General features: G+C 42.4%; 1 protein-coding gene across 2 annotated transcripts; it reads left to right on the forward strand.

The window, feature by feature from the left end:
• The first annotated feature begins 3,131 nt into the window (after positions 1 to 3,131).
• Positions 3,132 to 20,458, forward strand: LOC135528380 (kelch-like protein 21). Of its 2 annotated transcripts, none has more exons than XM_064957424.1 (5): positions 3,132 to 3,342; positions 11,998 to 13,122; positions 17,219 to 17,630; positions 17,885 to 17,957; positions 18,139 to 20,458. In XM_064957424.1, the coding sequence occupies exons 2-5, from the start codon at positions 12,048 to 12,050 to the stop codon at positions 18,463 to 18,465; spliced, it is 1,887 nt and encodes a 628-aa protein (XP_064813496.1). In that variant the 5' UTR covers positions 3,132 to 3,342; positions 11,998 to 12,047; the 3' UTR covers positions 18,466 to 20,458. The 2 variants fall into 2 exon arrangements, with proteins under 2 accessions (XP_064813496.1, XP_064813497.1); XM_064957425.1 differs by lacking the exon at positions 3,132 to 3,342 and adding an exon at positions 7,897 to 11,818.
• The last annotated feature ends 1,326 nt before the right edge of the window (positions 20,459 to 21,784 follow it).

The raw sequence follows: 21,784 nt of genomic DNA on the forward strand, positions 1-21,784 counted from the left end.
GGCATCTCCGGTGCGGCCCACGCTTGGATTGCGTCCTACCTGACAGGTCGCTCCTACCAGGTGGCGTGGCGAGAATCTGTCTCCTCGCCACGCGCTCTCACCACTGGTGTCCCCCAGGGCTCTGTTCTAGGCCCTCTCCTATTCTCGCTATACACCAAGTCACTTGGCTCTGTCATAACCTCACATGGTCTCTCCTATCATTGCTATGCAGACGACACACAATTAATCTTCTCCTTTCCCCCTTCTGATGACCAGGTGGCGATCGCATCTCTGCATGTCTGGCAGACATATCAGTGTGGATGACGGATCACCACCTCAAGCTGAACCTCGGCAAGACGGAGCTGCTCTTCCTCCCGGGGAAGGACTGCCCGTTCCATGATCTCGCCATCACGGTTGACAACTCCATTGTTTCCTCCTCCCAGAGCGCTAAGAACCTTGGCGTGATCCTGGACAACACCCTGTCGTTCTCAACTAACATCAAGGCGGTGGCCCGTTCCTGTAGGTTCATGCTCTACAACATCCGCAGAGTACGCCCCTGCCTCACACAGGAAGCGGCGCAGGTCCTAATCCAGGCACTTGTCATCTCCCGTCTGGATTACTGCAACTCGCTGTTGGCTGGGCTCCCTGCCTGTGCCATTAAACCCCTACAACTCATCCAGAACGCCGCAGCCCGTCTGGTGTTCAACCTTCCCAAGTTCTCTCACGTCACCCCGCTCCTCCGCTCTCTCCACTGGCTTCCAGTTGAAGCTCGCATCCGCTACAAGACCATGGTGCTTGCCTACGGAGCTGTGAGGGGAACGGCACCGCAGTACCTCCAGGCTCTGATCAGGCCCTACACCCAAACAAGGGCACTGCGTTCATCCACCTCTGGCCTGCTCGCCTCCCTACCACTGAGGAAGTACAGTTCCCGCTCAGCCCAGTCAAAACTGTTTGCTGCTCTGGCCCCCCAATGGTGGAACAAACTCCCTCACGACGCCAGGACAGCGGAGTCAATCACCACCTTCCGGAGACACCTGAAACCCCACCTCTTCAAGGAATACCGAGGATAGGATAAAGCAATCCTTCTCACCCCCCTTAAATGATTTAGATGCACTATTGTAAAGTGGCTGTTCCACTGATGTCAGAAGGTGAATTCACCAATTTGTAAGTCGCTCTGGATAAGAGCGTCTGCTAAATGACTTAAATGTAATGTAATGTGACTGCCTACGGCTATTCTTCAACAGAAATGCGTAAAACTACGTCACAATGCTGTAGACACCTTGGGGAATATGTAGAAAGTGTAAGCTCGTCGATGGTACATTCACAGCTGAATAGGGAGTCATTGGAACGCAGCGCTTTCAAAACCTGGGGCACTTCCGGATTTAATTTTTCTCAGGCTTTCGCCTGCAACATCAGTTCTGTTATACTCACAGACAATATCTTTACAGTTTTGGAAACATTGGAGTGTTTTCCATCCAAAGCTGTCAATAATATGCATATTCTAGCATCTTTTCCTGACAGAATATCCTGTTTAAAACGGGAACGTTTTTTTCTTAAAAAATGAAAATACTGCCCCCTAGTCCTAAGAGGTTTTTAAGTATTTGTGGGTTTGCAAAACACTGGTCTCAACAGTGAAGAAGCAACTCTGGGATGCTGGCCTTCTTGGCAGAGTTCCTCTGTCCAGTGTCTGTGTTCTTTTGCCCATTTTAATATTTTATTTTTATTGGCCAGTCTGAGATATGGCTTTTTCTTTGCAACTCTGCCTAGAAGGCCAGCATCCCAGAGTCGCCTTCTCACTGTTGACGTTGAGACTGGTGTTTTGCAGGTACTATTTAATGAAGCTGCCAGTTGAGGATTTGTGAGGTGTCTGTTTCTCAAACTAGACACTCTAATGTACTTGTCCTCTTGCTCAGTTGTGCACCGGGGCCTCCCACTCTTTCTATTCTGGTTAGGGCCAGTTTGCACTGTTCTGTGGGAGTAGTACACAGTGTTGTACGAGATTTTCAGTTTCTTGGCTATTTCTCGCCCCCTCCCTTTCCAGAGGGAGGGGGCGCTTCTAATAAATAAAATGTATATTTTATAACAAAAGCATAACTAAATGTTGACAATTCATGCATGCAATATGGTTTAATTTGCAACATATTTTCTCAATTTAAATAAGATAGAATAGCCCATATCTGCATGATGCAGATTCAAGCAACAGCATGAAGATGACACCAAAAAAATTGATTGTTAAGGATAAATATGGTGATTAAAAAAAAATATATCCAGTAGTTTTAGGTTTTAGCTACATTGTATGTAACCACAAGTTGTGAATGTCACACTGTGCCAACTACTGTATCCAATGAGGAGCATTTGGCACAGGGTGAGTGCAATATTTGTTACTTGGGACATCCATACCCTAAAACTTAACCCTAACCCCTACCCTGACCCTAAAAGTAACCATTACCTAATCCTAACCCTTACCTTAATCCTTTTAAATGTTAGCTTCAATGGGGTAGGGACTTTCAAAGGATCCCGGATAGCACAGGCATTTGGCACAGTAGGTGGCAGCATGCACCCTTAACGTTTGTTTGTGTGGACCGTCACTATACCGAAGAAGAAGAAGAAGCACGTTTGGAGGCTGTACCAGAGGAGGAAGAGTCGAAGCAAGAGGGATAACTGGGGCCAACATGTATCATCTCCAGCAGGTGGCGGTTTTTCGTTATTTTCACTCACCAAGCCAGGAGTTTTTGTGTGGTCAATGTGTGTCGAATTTGGTGAACAACACATGTAATGGCTTATTTGCTACGTGTGGCTTATTTGATCAAATATACGTTTCGTAATGATTAGGTTGTTACGAGTGTAGTGATATAAGTAGGAGAGGTGACATTTTATTTGGGAGTTGTGCCTGGTCGTCACTAGTTACCATAGCCACAAAGTCATCTTCCTAACATTTATCACGCTGCTGACCTTATGCCTAACCCTAACTTTAAATGAAGACGAAATTTTATTATTTTATTTTATTCATCTTTACAATATTGCCAATTTTGACTATGTGGCTTTGGTTACCAGTGGAAACAGTTGTACCTGTTGTTCACATGCTTCTGCCCTCTCATTGGCTAGAAGGATCCCACCTGATCTCGCCTCCTGCCTTCCATTTTTGAATACATTTATTTTCATGGTTCGAGCGGCCACTAGAGTATCTGGGAGTATACAATGGATAAACTGTGGCTGTCCCAATTCTTCACACGACGCGGAATCATGGCGCAGATAACTGGAGAAGAGAAGCAACACCAAAGTTTATTTTCAGATAGGAAATGTAAACAAATGTAAAGCTTTTAAAACTATAACCCATGCGTTGACTAGAATACGTTACATTTGGTAAGTGTATTTACTTAATGTTTTATATATTTTATGTCTGCGAAGAAGGCTTTTCCTCGATGGAAAGGAGACCGTCGTGATTGGACTGTACACTGACATGAAATAATAATGGAGTTCTACATGATATAGGAGGTGGTATATGTTGTTATATCGCATAAACAAAGACACGGGTAACTCGTAGGATACCTGTCCATCTTTAATAGTTTTCCTTGTTTATAATGAACATAATCTAATGCGGATTAGGCCTACTCAGGGGTGACATGTACCCCCAAATTCGGAGGGGGCACAAAGTGAATGCCTGTGGTAGCCCCCGTCCATAAATGTGACAATTTTTAATTCAAACACCTGAAACAGCTTTTTCTTGCAATGTAGAGCAATAATCATTATGCCCAATTCTATGCCTGTATCCTGGTTGTTGTTTTTTTAAAGAAACTAAATATGCATATCTGCATCTCTGCTAAAAATTGGGTAAAATATTTAAAGGAATTTCAGTGTTTTTCAATAACGTTACATTTAGCAAGGTTCGCATTAAAACAATTCTGCGTTTTTCACTCTCAAAAAAATATAAAACACACAAAATATCTTATTACAATAAGAAGAATATTGTATTTCTGCTTGGCATCAGACTCATTTTGTGTTTCAGTTACACTTCTCCACTCTGAGAATTCACCCACAGGCATTCTATCAGCAGACAGAGCTCTGATTGATGTGTAGCTACTTTTCTCTCAGTGTAGCCTGCATTTCTTTGGTAAAATGCAAGATTGATTTCAACCAAAACACTAGGAAATGTAGCTGGCCACATTTTTTCTAGGATGCACATTAGAAAATGTGCATCGTTTTTTTGCAAAAGATACCCTGCCTTTTCATTGTAAACTCGTGTGGCTGCTAGCCAACAGCGTTGCACATCTGTTGTCATCTGATGAAAATTAAGCTGCTTTCAGCCGAATGTGTTCTACTAATGTATTATCTGTGATGAAAACTATAGTTGCACGCCCATGATCACTATTGAAGCAAACATTTTTTACTTTTGACTTTCAATATAGAACACAGGAGAAATGGTTTAAAACACCATTTGTTTTTTGAAGGTCTGAATTTTGAAAATGCAGATTTCTGAACTCTTAACGCGGCCCCTGAGTTTAGTTATTGCTTGCCTTTCTAAAGTCTACCAACCTTGCCAGCAGGCATGCCAGCTGAGATAGTTAGACAAGCTAGTTGCCTAAAGTTCAGACTGTTACCAGGGTTACTCTGTGGATTTTCAGTCTAACTAAAGTCACATTACAAAAGATGCTATAGTCTATAAGGCAGAATGTTGAATAACATGTATTATTATTATTGGCGGTAGGAGGTGGAGATAGGGTATCCACAGGAAAGTGTTTACCCCACTTTTTTGCGACGCCGGTAGGTTCTGTCGCTTGTATTTTCAATCTCTTGACGCATTGTACCTGGTGCACAATATTACACTTTTCAAACCAAGATGTTTTTCCGCCAACTGTAGCATCCCACCATCTTTTTGTCAACTTTTCTTTATAAATTAAAGGTATTGCCGGAGACAAAGCCTTTACTTTTATTTCTGCCAACCGATCTAGTCATTATTGCGGTAAAGTTCTGCCTACGGTTTAGTATGAAATGCAGCCTTAATGCTTAATTGGTATGTACTACGTTCTTAAGCTCTGAATGGTTGCTAGGCATCCATCTCTTCACATAGCCCACCCCAAGCACTGTTTTCCTAACCACAACTGGATGGATCCATAAATAATTACTGTGTGGAATAAATTTCACAGAATTATGAAAATATTGGAATGAAGTAGGCTATAGCAATTGAAGGCATCAAATTGTTGTTTACTGAAACTCCCAAAGTCATCCAATTGCTATAGTACTTCTGAAGCAATAGCCTACCTACGTGTGGTCAACTATTATCAACTACTATCAACTCTTGATCAATCAATGTCAGATTTTTATTTTCACTGATTCTCTGTTTGAATATTTGTTAGCTAGCATTTCTACAGCCTAATTGTAGCCTAAGTTGAAGTGAGTGCTGCTCATGATCATCTTGTCTTGTTGGCTCATTTATTATTACTGATCAGAACATTTTGCCAGCATGTTATGTAGCTTAACAAGTGGATTATTTTGCTCTTCACTTGCAGTAGTTTAGTAGCCTAGGCCTTCTCCCAACCAAAAGCCTGTGACTTGTCTTAAGCAATCCAATGTGATTTTAACTGAATCACTGTCTGTATATTTGGTTAATTCTCTGAGTGGACAAATAAGGGGAGGTGGTATTGCTAGTCTTTTGTTTGCTCATCTATCACTGATCAGAAACATTTACCATGGAATAACATAGTCTAAATCAAGTGAAGGCCTATTATTTTACTTGATCGCGTAAAGGCAACTCCAAAAGCCTGCAGAGGTTGTGAAATATGAATACCAGACTCGCATGCTTTTGAAAATATAGATTGATATAATTTTATTTCGGTATCATGATGAAGGTACTTTCAATGTAACACCCTATGCTTGCTCCCTAACAAAGCGGAGTGAGAGTATAATTTACAAAAATGTATTTAACCTTTATTTAACTAGGCAAGTCAGTTAAGAACAAATTCTTATTTATAATGACTATCTACCAGGGAATAGTGGGTTAACTGCCATCTTCAGAGGCAGAACGACAGATTTTTATCTTGTCAGCTCAGGGATCTGATCCAGCAACCTTTCGGTTACTAGCCCAACACTCAAACCACTAGGCTACCTGCCGTCCTTAAGAGAGTAGGAAAGCGATGAAATGTGGCTCAAAGAACATGGGCTTGCCTTGGGATCTATTTCCAAATATCACTTTTTATATGACAGCGGTTCCACACGTTGCCATGACGCAAGTTGTTTGGGAAAAATATTTGTATTTTACTCTGGTATATTTCATGATATAATATAGCCTACTATTAAATGCTGTGTGTGTGACTGATCAGGGTAGCCTAAGTGTGTCTTGTCTGTTTAATGAACAAAATAACTTGTGATTTCATGTGCTTGGGGCACAGACCAGTAACATAATTCATTTCAAAATATCCCATTCTATTATTTTGAAAATAAATATAATGTTTCTTAGGACCTGCCTAAAACGAATCAAAAATGTATTTCCTTGTGACGGTGTATATTCCATGGATTTATTCAAATAGATGTTCACCTACATCGGCCCACACCTACTCCCATTCCTGAACTTGCGGGCATGTGCACGGGACATATAAAAGGCTTATCCCGGTAAGAATGTGGTAAAAATGGGACTGTTAAGAATTGGGCCCTAAAAAACATAGCCTTGTATTTTTACAAGCAACATACTGTAATGTCTGTCTGTAAAGAGTATATGTTAACAATAGCCGAATGTAACCGAACGTAGTCGACCAAAGCACGCTTTCTCGCAATCAGATGGAAGTGTTTGACGTTCGGTCTGTGGTTCGGTTAGGCTCGGCCATATTGTGCAAGTGTTTGTCACGTGCGAAATGCATCAATATTGAAAATAAAAACCGTAAATACAAACCGATATACAGACCAGCATACTGGTTGGGTTGATAACACTTCCCTGTAGATATTTTGTATCAGATTACCTCCGTGATAGTCAAAATCGTCGGACAACAGGTAAAGTAAGTTTAAATGAAGTTTGTTCAACATTCTGACTTGTAATGGGACTGTTCGTGAATGTTGAGCCTACATGTTAGAGACAAGTGTGTAAGTATTTCACTCTCAAATTCAAAAAGAGGCTAACAAGCTAGCTACTCTCATCTGATTGATAGCCTAAAATGTCTTCTTGGTAGCTAGTCATGAGATTGGGAGATAGGGAACCTATCTGGGCTAGCTCAAGCCAACTTCATAAAATTGCTAAGTGACTAGGAGCTAGTATTTCATAGAGAGAAAAAGTAATAATAAAGAAATTAATGTTTATTTTCTTTAACATGACAAATCTGATTGGGCATGTGCCTCTGTGCCCCCTATGGGCATGGTACCTCTGGGCCTACTGTCTTTACTGCTAGAAAGAAAGAAAAAAAGATGAATGCCGTGGGGTTTATGATATTGTGGTAATGTGGTCTTGATACATTTCTTTGTATCATAAATTGAAACACTTGCATGGATTTGGCGTTTACTATGGATTTGAGTTGGTGAACTACATTGTAAACAGAGAGGTTCACTGAAGTCTGAACTGAAAGCAGGGAATTGATCTGTGCTAAAGTATTTTTGTTGCACGTACTGTACATGTGCATTTAGGAGGAACCATTAGCTGTAGATATGACTCTGACTGTGAACATTATTCTAATCCATCACCCTCACACTTACATACACAATCTCACCACGCACACACCTACCACTTATGCTGCTGCCATACTATGTATTATTATTTATCCTGCTACCAGTCTCCTAATTCCTGCCTATATCTACCTCAATACTCTAGTATCCCTGCACATTGTAAATTTGGTTCTGGCACAGACCCTGTACATACTGTAGCTTCTCTCTTATTTCATGTGTTTTTTAAAATTAATTATATTTTGTTATTAGTTACACTTTTTTATATTGAGTACTGCACTGTTGGGTACGGCTTGCCAATTAAGCATTTCACTGTACTTGCATGTGATGTGGTGCATGTGACAAGTAGAACATGAACTTGAACTCGCCTTTTATGGAAAAGTACTTTAAGGTTCTAGGTTGGTGAGCAAAGACAATGTGCTATCAGTCAGAATACAAGGCTTTGCCCTCCACCACTCCACCCAGTGTTACTCTTCTCTAAGTAGCCCCACCACATTCAGGGCTCAAACTGTTCCCTCTTCTCTCCAGATGGAATGTGAAAAGTGCTTGACTGGGTTTGTTGCCTTTCTAAAGCCAGGCTGCACAGGGATCAGCTGTGGAGAACCCGACTCTAGCTCGCTCCACTCTGTTCGTTCTCCAGGCCCCTAGTATGCAGGCCCTGCAGCATCTGTGTTGTCATGGACATTTACCTACCAGGTGCAATATTAGCCTGGTCCCAGCTCAGTTAGTGCCGTCTTGCCAAACCATATGATGTGGCAATTAGAGAGTACTAACAGATCTGCGACCAGGCTTATATTGGCCTGCTGGTGGCTAGTACTTTTTCAAATGTATCCTGGGTTTCTAATCACTGGTCTTTCTTTTTAAAATATTATTTATAGCTCAGTTTAAGTGATGTCTAGGCACTTTATGGATCCATGATTTTGGTGTTGGTTTTGAACTGAGAGTAATTAGGTTTTGGATTTTGCTTCTTTGGTGTTTACCAGGGCCTACCAGCAGGAGGCCAACAGATATGTTGTTGTTTTGGCTGCATAGTAAAGTCGGACCCACTGGAAGGAAAACAGTTCAGTCTGGTTTTGATTTACCCCAACCGTGTACACAGAATAGTCCTAGCTTCCAAATAAACATTTAAAATCTAGATTCGAAGACTTTCTGAAACCACACTTCATAACATAATGACTCTTTTGGCTGTAGGCACACATTCATGGAGATCAATGTACTTCATTCCAGGATCACTGGGGAGGATTTATTTTTTTTTTTTCAACATTTTGTTTACGGTTTCACTCTGTGGCTTCAGGATGTGTGCCATATTATGTTTCTAGAAAAAGAACCTGAAGAAGACTTTCAGGCTGAAAGTGAGGCCTTGTTCTTCTATGTTCTTAACAAATAGTTTGTGACCATGTGGTCTGACATTTACCTCTTGGTATTTTGAACTGTCAACCCTACAGTCATTGGTGTGAACAAGTGTATTTAGAAGAAAATGTCACCTATAGATTCATCTATTACCACTATGTTACCAAGCTTAGCTCATCAGCCATTACCCATTTCCACCCAAGAAAAATAGTCCAGCAACTTATTAGATGACGACTGGCTTTTTATTGAGAACTATGACTGACCGTGTTGACTCTATCTTAGGGGGTTTCACCAAGGAGGTCATACTTCCTAACTATAGAACATGATTCAAGTTCCTAGTTCCTGGCCACACAGGCCACTACTGTTATGAAACGTGGTGAGGGTGGTGGCATGTATCGTCCACGTTTGCCAATAAACATAAAATGCTTCCTGTGTGGGTTGGTGGGTAGGTTCTAGTCACATGGTGCCTGATGGTCACAATACTTTCTCTGTATTCCTCTCCTGGTCCTGACATACCAGCCAGTTAGTCCACCGACCTCTGCTCTTTCCTTCCACCCACCTCTGCTCTCTCCCTCGGTCTGAGTGAAGGCTATCGCTTTCACTCTGCTATTCTAGGTTGGTAAACACTACTCGTAAATTGCTTAATACCCCTCTCGGGTCTTTGGAAATCACTTAACCTTACTCTCTATGTGTCCCACAGATATAGTTCTAACATGTATGTTTGTCAAACATTTACATTTACAGAGTGCCCAGCTAGCACATAACGTTCTGAGAACCATATCTTTCTTAGAGCTTGGTGAGAGCGTGCTTGTCCTATGTTTATTTTGCATTCAACCTTCCCGCAACTTATTGGGAATGGTGCAGGATAGTTGCTTAGCTTTTGAATCACACAAAAAACTATTCACATGATTGTCTAAGCAAATTCATTTCCATGTGTCCTACAGTATCTGTGCTTGAAGTTCAAAACAGTTAACCCAAACTGTTATTAAAAGTCTTATTGAAACATGTTCTCAGAACATTATTGAATTACCTTCAAATAACCTATCATTTCTGTTTTTAGATCATTCAAAAAATGTTCTCAGAACCTCCCTGCAAACTAAAAATGTACGTTCTCAGAACTGGCAAAATGTTTACTTCTGTTCTCAGAATGTTAAAAAAAAGAAGTTCAGTTTTACCGGTCAGGAAACGTATGGCTTCGTTCCCAGAACCAATAGGAAACCAAAAATGTATGTTCCCACAACTTCCATGAAACCAAATGTGCTAGCTGGGTAGGCTATCATACTTACTTGCACACCAAGATGGGGGCGAGAAGGAATAGTAGTGTGGATTTATATTGTCCAATTGAATGTACTATAATATCCAATATAATATATGACCAGAAAGGCAGTAGCTGGCTTGTATAATGCTGTACTATAGGAGTTATAGCCTAACACATTGACTTCATAGACGTATGTGGAATTGGTGAACCAGACCCTAGCACAGTACAAGGAAATGCAATTATCCCTTTCAACCTGAAACAATCACTTACCCAGAAGTTTTAAAGAGCAGAGCTAGGAAGACTCTAGAGCAGGTTTCAGACCTTTGTAGAGTATGCTAACCTTTAGGGGGCCCACTCTGTCCTTGGTTGGGGAGGGGGGGGGGGACTGCTGGCTGCATTGTTGAATCCTGGTGTGGAATGTGAGCTGTGTGCTCCGCTGAGGTTCTACGCACTGCGTCTTTTTTTTTCTGGCCACGGAAGGCCTTTATGAAGCTCATCTCTGTAAAGACCTGTGTATTTTATTTAAGTAGGCATGGTTTTCCTGTAATCCCACCTGGAATCATGTTGGATACTAATAACCATGAATCCATCCCAAAGTTTTTACTGAGCCTTCAGATGACTGGTTGCTGTTGAAGCTCCCCAATGACATAACATGTAGAATAGCATTGATGGCGAGTCGACTTCCTTGTCGATGTTCAATATGAATTGTACAATTTGACCTGATAATCGTCTTACAAATGGGTTACGTCTAGAAGATTACAGGTTTAAAGGCAACATTGGCGAGAAATAACCTTCCAGTAAGAAACCAGGGGCTTCTATTTAGATGTGTGAATCGTGCGACACTACCAACACAGTGACTCAGTTTTAAACCAGCTCCTAAAACGTTGTAACATTTTCTTTTGAGACTCCCTCCTTGTCATGGATGTTCTCCTTATTAGAGCAGACTTGTTATAACTTTTCAGTGCGAAACCAGGGAGCTCTCCTTATGCTGTGGCACGCTAGGTGATTTAATAGTTTTACAACAGTTTTCAGAGAACTGTGAGACTTTATTTTTTGTCAAGTAGGTATTTCTTGTGTTTGGCCTGGCTTTAGTCTGTCCTGTGTTTTTAACAAGCTGATTTGTGGGTATTATGACAGGAAGTGCAATGTTTGAGTCTGAGGGTGACTGTCAGCAAGCTAGTGGCGGGCTGGCTGGCTCTAGTTTGACAACTAACTTCGGGGGGGCTGATAGGAGGATGTACGTTAGGCAGACAGAGATATGGGAATGGGAGTTGAGGTAATCCACAACGTATTAGGTGTACTCCACACACACACACACACCCCTCCCCACACAGTGGAAATGGACACTGCCTGTTGGTGTATTTATAGACCCAGAGCTCTCTTTCTTAAACACGGACAGGGAGCTGCTCATAGTCACTGGAGCTGTCCAAATTGCAGTGGTACTTTCTAGAACACAGGCAACTGTTTTTTCACAGTGTTGTTTTCCTGTTTTAATTTGCCCAGTAGGTCTCATCAGGCAGGGGCTCCTCATAATTTATTTTACTGTAATTTAGCTGGTTCTTATTTGTGTTGAAAATACCACCGGCTTCTGTAAGTAGCTTGCCTTGCTAACACTAACTCTGTTGAATTTTTACAGTGTTGCTTATTTATTTAGTGTGTTGTTGGTTTGTAGGATATGTATTAAGAGTATGGTACAGTGAGTGAATCTGTGAATCTGAACCCGTTTAGAAGTGATTGTAAGAGAAATGCTAATGCTTTCTGTTTTTCAGATTAACCCAATCTTCTGAGTACAAACTCTTTGAGATATCCAAACAGAGAGATGGAGGGAGGAGTGATGAACAGTGGGGGGTTAGAGGGAGGAGTGATATCTGAGAAGCCAGTGATCCAGACGCAGCCGTCCACGCTGCCCTTCTTCGACACGGCCCACGCCTTCAACCTTCTCCGGGGGATCCACGAGCTCCGTGCCGAGCGCAAGTTCTTCGACATCACTCTGTGCGCCGAGGGCCAGGAGTTCCACTGCCACCGCACCGTGTTGGCCGCAGCCAGCACCTACTTCAGGGCCATGTTCGCCGGGACATTGAGAGAGAGCGCCATGGACCGTGTGGTCCTTCACGAGGTGTCTGCTGAACTGCTGGGCCTGCTGGTGGACTTCTGTTATACAGGCCGAGTCACAGTCACCCAGGATAATGTAGACCTTCTGCTGAAGACTGCCGACCTGTTCCAGTTCCCCTCGGTCAAAGAGGCCTGCTGTGCCTTCCTTGAGCAGAGGTTAGACGTCTCCAACTGCCTGGAGATCCAGGACTTTGCCGAGGCCTACGCTTGCCGCGATCTAGCAGTCAGCGCACGCCGCTTTGTCCTCAAGAACATTGTGGATCTGGCCAAAGGCAAGGACTTTGAGCGGTTGCCCTGGAAACGTTTGCTGGAGTTTGTGTCGGACGACGCGCTGTGTGTGGACAAGGAGGAGACGGCCTATCAGATTGCGGTGCGCTGGATCAAAGCAGACCTACAGAGGCGGCTCCACTACTGGCCCGAGCTGCTGCAGCAGGTGAGACTACCCTTCGTGCGCCGGTTTTATCTACTCGCCCACGTGGAGAGTGACCCACTGGTCTACCTCTCCCCCTCCTGCCTGAGAATGGTGAGTGAGGCCCGGAGCTTCCAGTCGTGTGAGTACGACCGCCACGACAGACCCTGCCAGCGCATGCGGCCACGGCCCTCAACCGGACTGGCTGAGATCCTGGTTGTGGTGGGAGGCTGTGACCAGGACTGCGATGAGCTGGTCACTGTGGACTGTTACAACCCTCAGACTGGACAGTGGCGCTATCTGGCTGAGTTCCCTGATCACCTGGGAGGGGGCTACAGTATAGCTGCCCTGGGCAACGATATGTATGTCACAGGTAAGTTGACAATACCTGATCATTCAGGTATACTTTATAATGGATTTATGATGGGTAATAAGTAGTTTTACATGTGACAAAGTATAATCTACATTGAGTTTAACTTTACAATGGACTGCAGTGTACATAAGTGGTTATAGTTGCTGTGTGGTGTCTTAGTCACTCTGTTACCAGAATACTCTGCAGCTTTCCAGCCATTTTGCATCTTATGAAATAGCAGGCAGGCAGTGTGAGTATAAATAAAACACAGCAGCCAGCTATTCTTGCTATATTTGAGAGAGAAGAGAGTTAAGGTGAGTTAGCTAGGCGGGACGGGTATGGTGTCCTGCTAAGACTGCAGCAGTGGTCCATGGGCTCATCACTGATAGACAGACCTGGATTTACATAAAATATTTATATATATATATACACACAAGATGACTGACACTCTTTAGAGCCACTGTTACTCCATCTTGGCACTCCCCAACTATTGTAAAAAAAAAAATATTTTGGAAGATATATAAATGCAGTTATTAATGTCTACATTTGTTTTTCCACATTTATACTATGATTACCTTAATGCATAGTTTTGAAATTATACTGAGCAGAAATATAAACGCAACATGCAACATTTAACGAAATTCAACGAAAGGAAATCAGTTAATTGAAAAATTAATTAGGCCCTAGTCTGTGGATTTCTTTTGACTGGGCAGGGGTGCAGCCATGGGTAGGTCTGGCTCTCAAGTGGGGAGCCAGGCCCAGCCTATCAGAATGAGTTTTTTCCCCCACAAAAGAGCTTTATTAGACAGAAATACTCCTCCGCAAAACACCAGTCTCAACGTCAACAGTGAAGAGGCGACTCCAGGATGCTGGCCTTCTAGGCAAAGTTGCAAAGAAAAAGCAATATCTCAGACTGGCCAATATAAATAAGATGGGCAAAATAACACAGCATCCTGGTGTCGCTTCTTCACTTTTGACGTTGAGACTGGTGTTTTGCGGGTACTATTTAATGAAGCTGCCAGTTGAAAAATAGTCATTTACAACATTAACAATGTCTACACTGTATTTCTGATCAATTTTATGTTATTTTATGGGAATAAAACAGTGTTTTTCTTTCAAAAACAATGACATTTCTAAGTGACCCCAAACTTTTGAACGGTAAAGTACATCTTTGGTTCAAATACAATTTGAAATCTGTATTATACTTTGAGTATGTATTTGAAGCTGCCTGTAGTGCTAGACATGCAGGGTTTGCTATTTTGGGACTATTGTTTTGTTAAGCCAGACAAGCTCAATCAAGCACAGATAACATATTGGAAGTGATTTTAAATAGTAGGCTACTTGAACCCAGGTCTAAATGAGGGGCAATCATCATTACCGAGTGGCCTTCAGGTTCAGGAAAATATATTGTTTCCACTGAGAAAACATCCCAAGCCCTCGAACGCTGCCTTTAATGCTGGTCAGTGATAGGGGTCATAAATCATTAGCAGTGGTCTCATACGTACCATCGCTGGCAGCAGGATCAGAAGGAGCAAATGGCTGTAGCACAGAACACGTGGTTGGGAAATGGGCTGGTTTTATGAAAGGTGTCTTCAGGTTGATTTAGTAGGGTACCTTTGATTCAATGCCCTTGTGTCAATATTGTCATTACATCTACAAGGTGAAACTACATAAGGACACAGAATGTGAGCAGAGCACATGGCCAGGAAACTGAAAGAAGATATTGCATTTGATTAAACTATTGAAATTGCATATCCCCATTTAGCTGTTGCGAAAGCAGCAGCTGCTCTTCCTGGGGTCCACACAAAACATGAAACATGACATAATACAGAACTTTAATAGACAAGAACAGCTCAAGGACAGAACTACATACATTTTTAGTTAGTCACACGTAGCCTATATATCAATACGTACACGTATTGTGTATACATCATGGTCAAATTGTTGTGCCATGAGGTGTTGCTTTATCTGTTTTTTTAAACCAGATTTGCTGTCATTTGAAAAATATGAGATGGAACAGAGTTTCATGCAATAATGGCTCTGTATAATACTGTACGCTTTCTTGAATTTGTTCTGGATTTGTGAAAAGACCCCTGGTGGGATGTCTGGTGGACTCATAGCATCAGTTTCAAACTTAATCATCATGTAAAAAAACTGCAAATATTGTGGAGGGCCACTTCCACATAAAGCTGATACTGTCACGCCCTGGCCATAGAGAGCCTTTTTATTCTCTATTTTGGTTAGGTCAGGGTGTGACTAAGGTGGGTAAATATCGTTTGTTTATTTCTATGTTGGCCTGGTATGGTTCCCAATCAGAGGCAGCTGTTTCTCATTGTGTCTGATTAGGGATCATATTTAGGCAGCCATTTCCCCACTGTGTTTTGTGGGATCTTGTTTTGAGTCAGTGCATGTTGCACCCCAGTACTGCACGGTCGTTGTTGGTTTCTTGTTTTAAGTTTCACATAATAAAGATGTGGAACTCCAATCACACTGAGCCTTGGTCCGTCTACACACGATCGTGACAGATACCCAGATCTCATGTCAGGTTGACCTCTTGGGAACTTGTGCTCGAATAAGCACCACAGTGCATTCGGGAAAGTATTCCGACCCCATTACTTTTTCCACATTTTGTTACGTTACAGCCTTGTTCTAAAATTGATGAAATTGTTTTTCTCATCAATCTACACACAATACTCCATAATGACGATGCAAAAAACAGACTTGACATTTTTGCAAATTTATATATATATAAAAAAATGAAATTACATTTACATTGTCATAAGACCCTCTACTCAGTACTTTGTTAAAGTGCCTTTGCCAGCAGTTACAGCTTCAAGTATTTTGGGGTATGAGCTTGGCATACCTGTATTTGGGGAGTTTCTCACATTCTTCTCTGCGGATTCTCTCAACTCTGTCAGGTTGGATGGGAAGCGTCACTGCACAGCTATTTTCAGGTTTCCAGAGATGTTTGATCGGGTTCAAGTCCGGGCTCTGGCTGGGCCAGTCAAGGACATTCAGAGACTTGTCCCGAAGCCCTTCATGTGTTGTCTTGGCTGTGTGCTTAGGGTCATTGTCCTGTTGGAAGGTGAAGCAGGTTTTCTTCAAGGATCTCTCTCTGTACTTTGCTCCGTTCATCTTTCCCCTAGTCTCCCAGTCCCTGCCGCTGAAAAACATCCACAGCATGATGCTACCACCACCATGCTTCACTGTAGTGATGGTGTCAAGTAGTGATATGACGTTTGGCATTCAGGCCACAGGGTCAATCTTGGTTTCATCAGACCAGAGAATCTTGTTTCTCATAGTCTGAGAGTCTTTAGGTGCCTTTTGGCAAACTCCAAGCGGGCTGTCATGTGCCTTTTTTACTATGGAGTGGCTTCCATAAAGGCCTGACTGCTAGAGTGCTGCAGAGATGGTTGTCCTTCTGGAAGGTTCTCTCATCTCCACAGAGGAACTCTGGAGCTCTGTGTGTGTCTATCGGGTTCTCGTTCACCTCCCTGACTTGTTCACCTCCCTGACTCTAGGAAGAGTCTTGATGGTTCCAAACATCTTCCATATAAGAATGATGGATGCCACTGTGTTCTTGGGGACCTTCAATGCTGCAGAATTGATTTTGTACCCTTCCCCAGATCTGGGCCTCGACACTATCCTGTCTAGGAGCTCTACGGACAATTCCGTCGACCTCATGGTTTGGTTTTTGTTCTGACATGCACTGTCAACTGTTGGACCTTTTTTATATATACAGGTGTCTGCCTTTCCAAATCATGTCCAATCAATTGAATTTACCACAGGTGGACTCCTAGTTGTAGAAACATCTCAAGGATGATCAATGGAAACTGGATGCACCTGAGCTCAATTTCGAGTCTCATAGTAAAGTGTCTGAATACTTATGTAAATAAGGTATTAATTTATTTATTTTTGCAAGACTTTCTAAAGACTTAAAGACATCATGGGGTATTGTGTGTAGATTGAGGGAAATGTTTTATTTAATTCATTTTAGCACAAGGCTGTACAAAATATGGAAAAAATGAATGGGTCTTAGTACTTTCCAAATGCCCTGTAGCTACTTGTATTTTTGTGGATCTCTTCCATCTCTGACACCTTTCTCTCCTGTCCTTAGGAGGATCTGACGGTTCGCGACTCTACGACGGCGTGTGGCGCTACAACTCCAGCGTGAATGAGTGGACCGAGGTGTCGCCCATGCTGAAAGCCCGGGAGTACCACAGTTCCTGTGTCCTCAAGGGCCAGCTGTATGTGGTGGCGCCAGACAGCACGGAGCGCTACGACCACGCGCTGGACTGCTGGGAGGCCCTGCCCCCCATGCTACACGCCATGGACAACTGTTCCACCACCACCTGCAGGGGGCGCCTTTACGCCATTGGCTCCATGACCACCACTGGGGAGGATAACATGGCCATCCAGTGCTATGATTCGGAAGCCAATCGATGGACCCTAGTCAACTGTGGCGAGCTGCCGCCATGGTCCTTCGCTCCCAAAACGGTCACTCTCAATGGGCTCATATACTTTGTCAGGTGAGGAGAATATGGACAGGAATGTGCGACTTTTAAAAAAAAAAAAAAAAAATTTTAATCTCAATGGGATCAACTTTATAACAGTTGGATGAGATTTAAAAAAATAACTCTACATAATGTGGTATTACATACAGGTCAATTATTCTGTTCTAATGTTAAAAAAACTGCCCATCAGCAAACAGACAAAAGGAGGATGAATGCTATATGATTTTGGCTAGGTGTGACATTTCTCACTGTAGATTCTTGCGTTCTAGGGATGACTCGGCAGAGGTCGACGTCTATAACCCTCAGAAGAATGGATGGGACAAGATTAGCCCCATGACACAGGTATGTGACACACTCAAGGTGTTAAGTCTTATGGCTTGACACACTTTTTCCATCAGCCTTTGACAATAGTATTTCTTACCAAAATATGTAATGCATGTGTATCTGTAATTGCAGACGACACAAGTTTAGTTTTAAGATAGGCGTATTCTCAACTGATAATCACATTTTCTTCCTCCTTCAGGTCCATGTAGGAGGCAGTGTGGCAGCCCTGGGCGGTCGTCTCTTTGTGTCTGGTGGCTATGACAACACGTTTGAGCTGTCTGATGTGGTGGAAGCTTATGACCCCTCAACCCGTACCTGGACCCCCACGGGCCGCCTGCCCCAGCCCACCTTCTGGCATGGCAGTGTCAGTATCTTCCGCCAGTTCATGCCCGCCGTATCCAACACTTTCGAACCCATTGACCTGCCCGAGGCCAACTCCATCCACCTGCACCGACACCACCGCAACCAGGCCCTGCACAACCACAACCTCAATCTCAACCAGAACCACGACGTCAACCCAGTGTAACACTACATGGACTAATGGTTCAGGGGATATCATCCTGACTGTTTCAGCCATTAGTGCCATTTTAGGTTTACTGTGAAAACATACACCTCATTATGATACTACAGATAGACAGTAGAAAAATGTTATAGTGCACTCTGCTTATAGCGAATGCGGTTATAGAGATTAACTGCTTATAATGATCAAATTGTCCTGCATGGATGAGATCACTATAGGACTGTCATTACATTACACTGTGTCACTTCTGTGGCAGAGCTTGTGTGCAGTTGTCATCCCCTTGTTATTTACTTGCCTGCCACTCTGTCATAGCTCACGATCAGTTTGCCTATTATTGACTGGACTAATAGACTGGCTGGGTATGAAGGTCTCATATTGGGGAAAGCACAAGCTGCCCGTACATGGGCAGGCAGTAGTAGTGTTTCGTCTTGATTATGCTTGTGTCATTTGTCTTTTTTACATAATCAAGTAACTATGGAGCTGTTTTCCACTTTTCGGTTGTTTAGAGTGAGATCCAACATCATCCTTCAGAATCAATGGCATGAGCCCATACATTCCAAAAGCCAACACCACCACAAAAAGGTTTTTGAGCACTAAACCCGATTTGATCATCATTGAGAGATGTATCTGGAGATTTGTCCAGAGCTATACTGCTAGGAACCTGTTATGGAACCATAAGGTGGAATCAGAACATGGTTGCATATGATGCAACTGGGACTGGGCTGATCGATTCCGTAGATGAGTTCTCATTCTATTTCTATATCCCTGTTTTATACCTGGTGCTAACATGGGTCCTTTGTCCTAATCTTGTCTACATTCTGATTGTGCAAACATTTCAAGAAACGTGTCTACACATGGTTTAAAATGTCTGTTATTCGTCCAGGGCAGCAAGTAGCCTAGAGGTTAAGAGCGTTGGGCCAGTAACTGAAAGGTCACTTTTTCAAATCCCTGAGCTGGCAAAGTGGGAAAATCTGCTTTTCTGCCCTTGAGCAAGGCACCAACAATAACAACTGCTCCCCTGGCGCCTTGAACATTAAGGCAGCCCCCCACACCTCTCTGATTCAGAGAAATGCGTACGACACATCTCGGTTGAATGCATTCAGTTGTGCGAATGTCTAGGTGTCCCCTTTCCCACTGTGTCGGCATTGTGACCAGATTTCCTAGTCCCTTCCTTTTTATACAAATGATTTCATAGCTATTCTTTCAAAATAATATAGATTTATTGTAAGACATGTTGATCTAATCAGTTAATGGTCCCACCTGTCAATGATTTTAGAGGGCGGAATAATTATTATATAAATGGTTTCTCTGTCCAGATCTGTCTAGACTTGTAGACAGACACGCATTGTGTCTGGATATCTTACATCTGGAAGTGAGCAGGATGATCTGATCACAATCAGATCACAATGTGTCTTTTAATTATCTACACCTGTCTAAAAATGTGGGCACAATCAGAATGTGGACAAGATCAGGGCAAAGGATGCAGGTATAAATGGGGCTAATGACAATGTTCTATCAAATGCTGATCACCATTTTCCTCTCCCACATCCGGACTGACTCTGTTTCAGACTTTGTTGGCATGACTACCAATCTAGCCTGCATGAATTACTGGTCATATATTTTCTTTGAAGATTGCCTTCATTATAGATGCTTTATTTTATTAGAATGGTTTAATTGTATTTATGAAAATGTATGTTTTTATAGTGTTATTTCTGATAATGTTAGTTTTTTCCATTGCAACAGGAGGCACAGGTACATATGAAAATAGATTGTGGTAAAACGACCACTGTCAACTGGAAGTAATAACACATTCTCAGCTTATTTCTGTAACATTGTTTGACTAAAGTCATTTTTAGTATTGTGTACTTACATGAATGCTATTATGTTTATTGTGTTTTCTTAGTTTTCATACAAGTTGTTTGTGTTCAAACATTTTTGTGTTGTAGTGATGTCCTTACAGTGAGTGTTATCACAATAAAACTGCAGGCAGGACTGTTAATTCTGTTTACTGCTTGACTTGATTAATGCAAGACAATCCCATTCGTTTACATTCACTTCTCACAAACTGACCTATTGGCTTGATTTGTCTCATCACTGATGTACAGTGTAAAAACGCAAACTTAATAACCTGAAGTAATTTAAGGTCATGTATTTTAAGTATTACATGTAACTTGTTATTTATCAAGGTGATGACCAGAACAAATTCTAATTTACAATGATGGCCTGGCCAGTGACTACTGGAAGCAGCTTGTCAGACCCCAATGCACAGGCAAAATGAATATGAAGTCCACAGAGTAGGGAAATGTCTTGAGGGGTTTCATAGTCAATTGGGCTGAGTAGGGGCTTCCACTGGGTGAGGTTCTCCTGTACAGTGCAACTCTCCAAGTGTGCCATTCATTTAGACAAACATGGCTACTGCAATACCCACCGGGCCGGGCACACCACGTCATTTCAACGCAGATAATTGTTTAATTGGTTGATCTATGACATGACAACCTATATTCACCCAGTCTAAAAGACTTGGTGGAAAAGTTTTAGTTGGAATTTCCAATGTGTTATCACTTATGCTTTCAACCATCTACAAGCACCACCAAATTCCAATGGAAAAACAATGTCTGATTTTTGGTTTAGTTGTCACCCAAATGTCCACTATGCTTTCAACCATTTAAAAGCACATGTCAGATGTTCTGTTTATTTATACAACAGATTGGGTTCTCATCTAATAGCAGAACCAAATGACCTAGATTGTGGTTGAGATTACATTAAAAGTACATGGCGCAAGTGATCAATGCTGTTCCAAGATTCTGGCAGATTATTACAGCAATTGTGAACATCCCCCACAGACCTGTGACTGGCCATTGTATGCTACAGATAACTGCCAAAAGCAACACCAACATAAAGTGTCTTAATAGGGCGTTGGGCCAACACGAGCCAGAACCGCTTCAATGCACCTTGGCAGAGATTCGTCAAGTGTCTGGAACTCTATTGGAGGGAAGCGACAACATTCTTCCAGGAGAAATTCCGTAATTTGGTGTTTTGTTCATGGTGGTGGAAAACCCTTTCTCAGGCGCCAATTCAGAATCTTCCAAAATTGTTCAATTGGGTTGAGATCTGGTGACTGAGACACTTCATGGTATATGGTTCACATAGTTTTCATGCTCATCAAACCATTCAGTGACCCCTCATGCCCTGTGGATGGTGCCATTGTCATGCTGTGGGGACGTAGCCATGGGAGCCAAACTAATAACCTGCCCAGCATTTTTATACATGACTCTAAGCATGATGGCATGTTAATTGCTTAATTAACTCAGGAAGCACACATACC

Source organism: Oncorhynchus masou, chromosome 33 (assembly GCF_036934945.1).
Source record: "Oncorhynchus masou masou isolate Uvic2021 chromosome 33, UVic_Omas_1.1, whole genome shotgun sequence".
Lineage (NCBI taxonomy): Eukaryota > Metazoa > Chordata > Actinopteri > Salmoniformes > Salmonidae > Oncorhynchus > Oncorhynchus masou.

Bases quoted from the DNA above. Each gene is read 5' to 3' on its own strand.
- LOC135528380 (XM_064957424.1), top strand. From the start codon at position 12,048: ATGGAGGGAGGAGTGATGAACAGTGGGGGGTTAGAGGGAGGAGTGATA. The intron at 13,123-17,218 runs GTAAGTTGACAA...TCCTGTCCTTAG, and splicing joins CAACGATATGTATGTCACAG to GAGGATCTGACGGTTCGCGA. The intron at 17,958-18,138 runs GTATGTGACACA...TTCCTCCTTCAG, and splicing joins AGATTAGCCCCATGACACAG to GTCCATGTAGGAGGCAGTGT.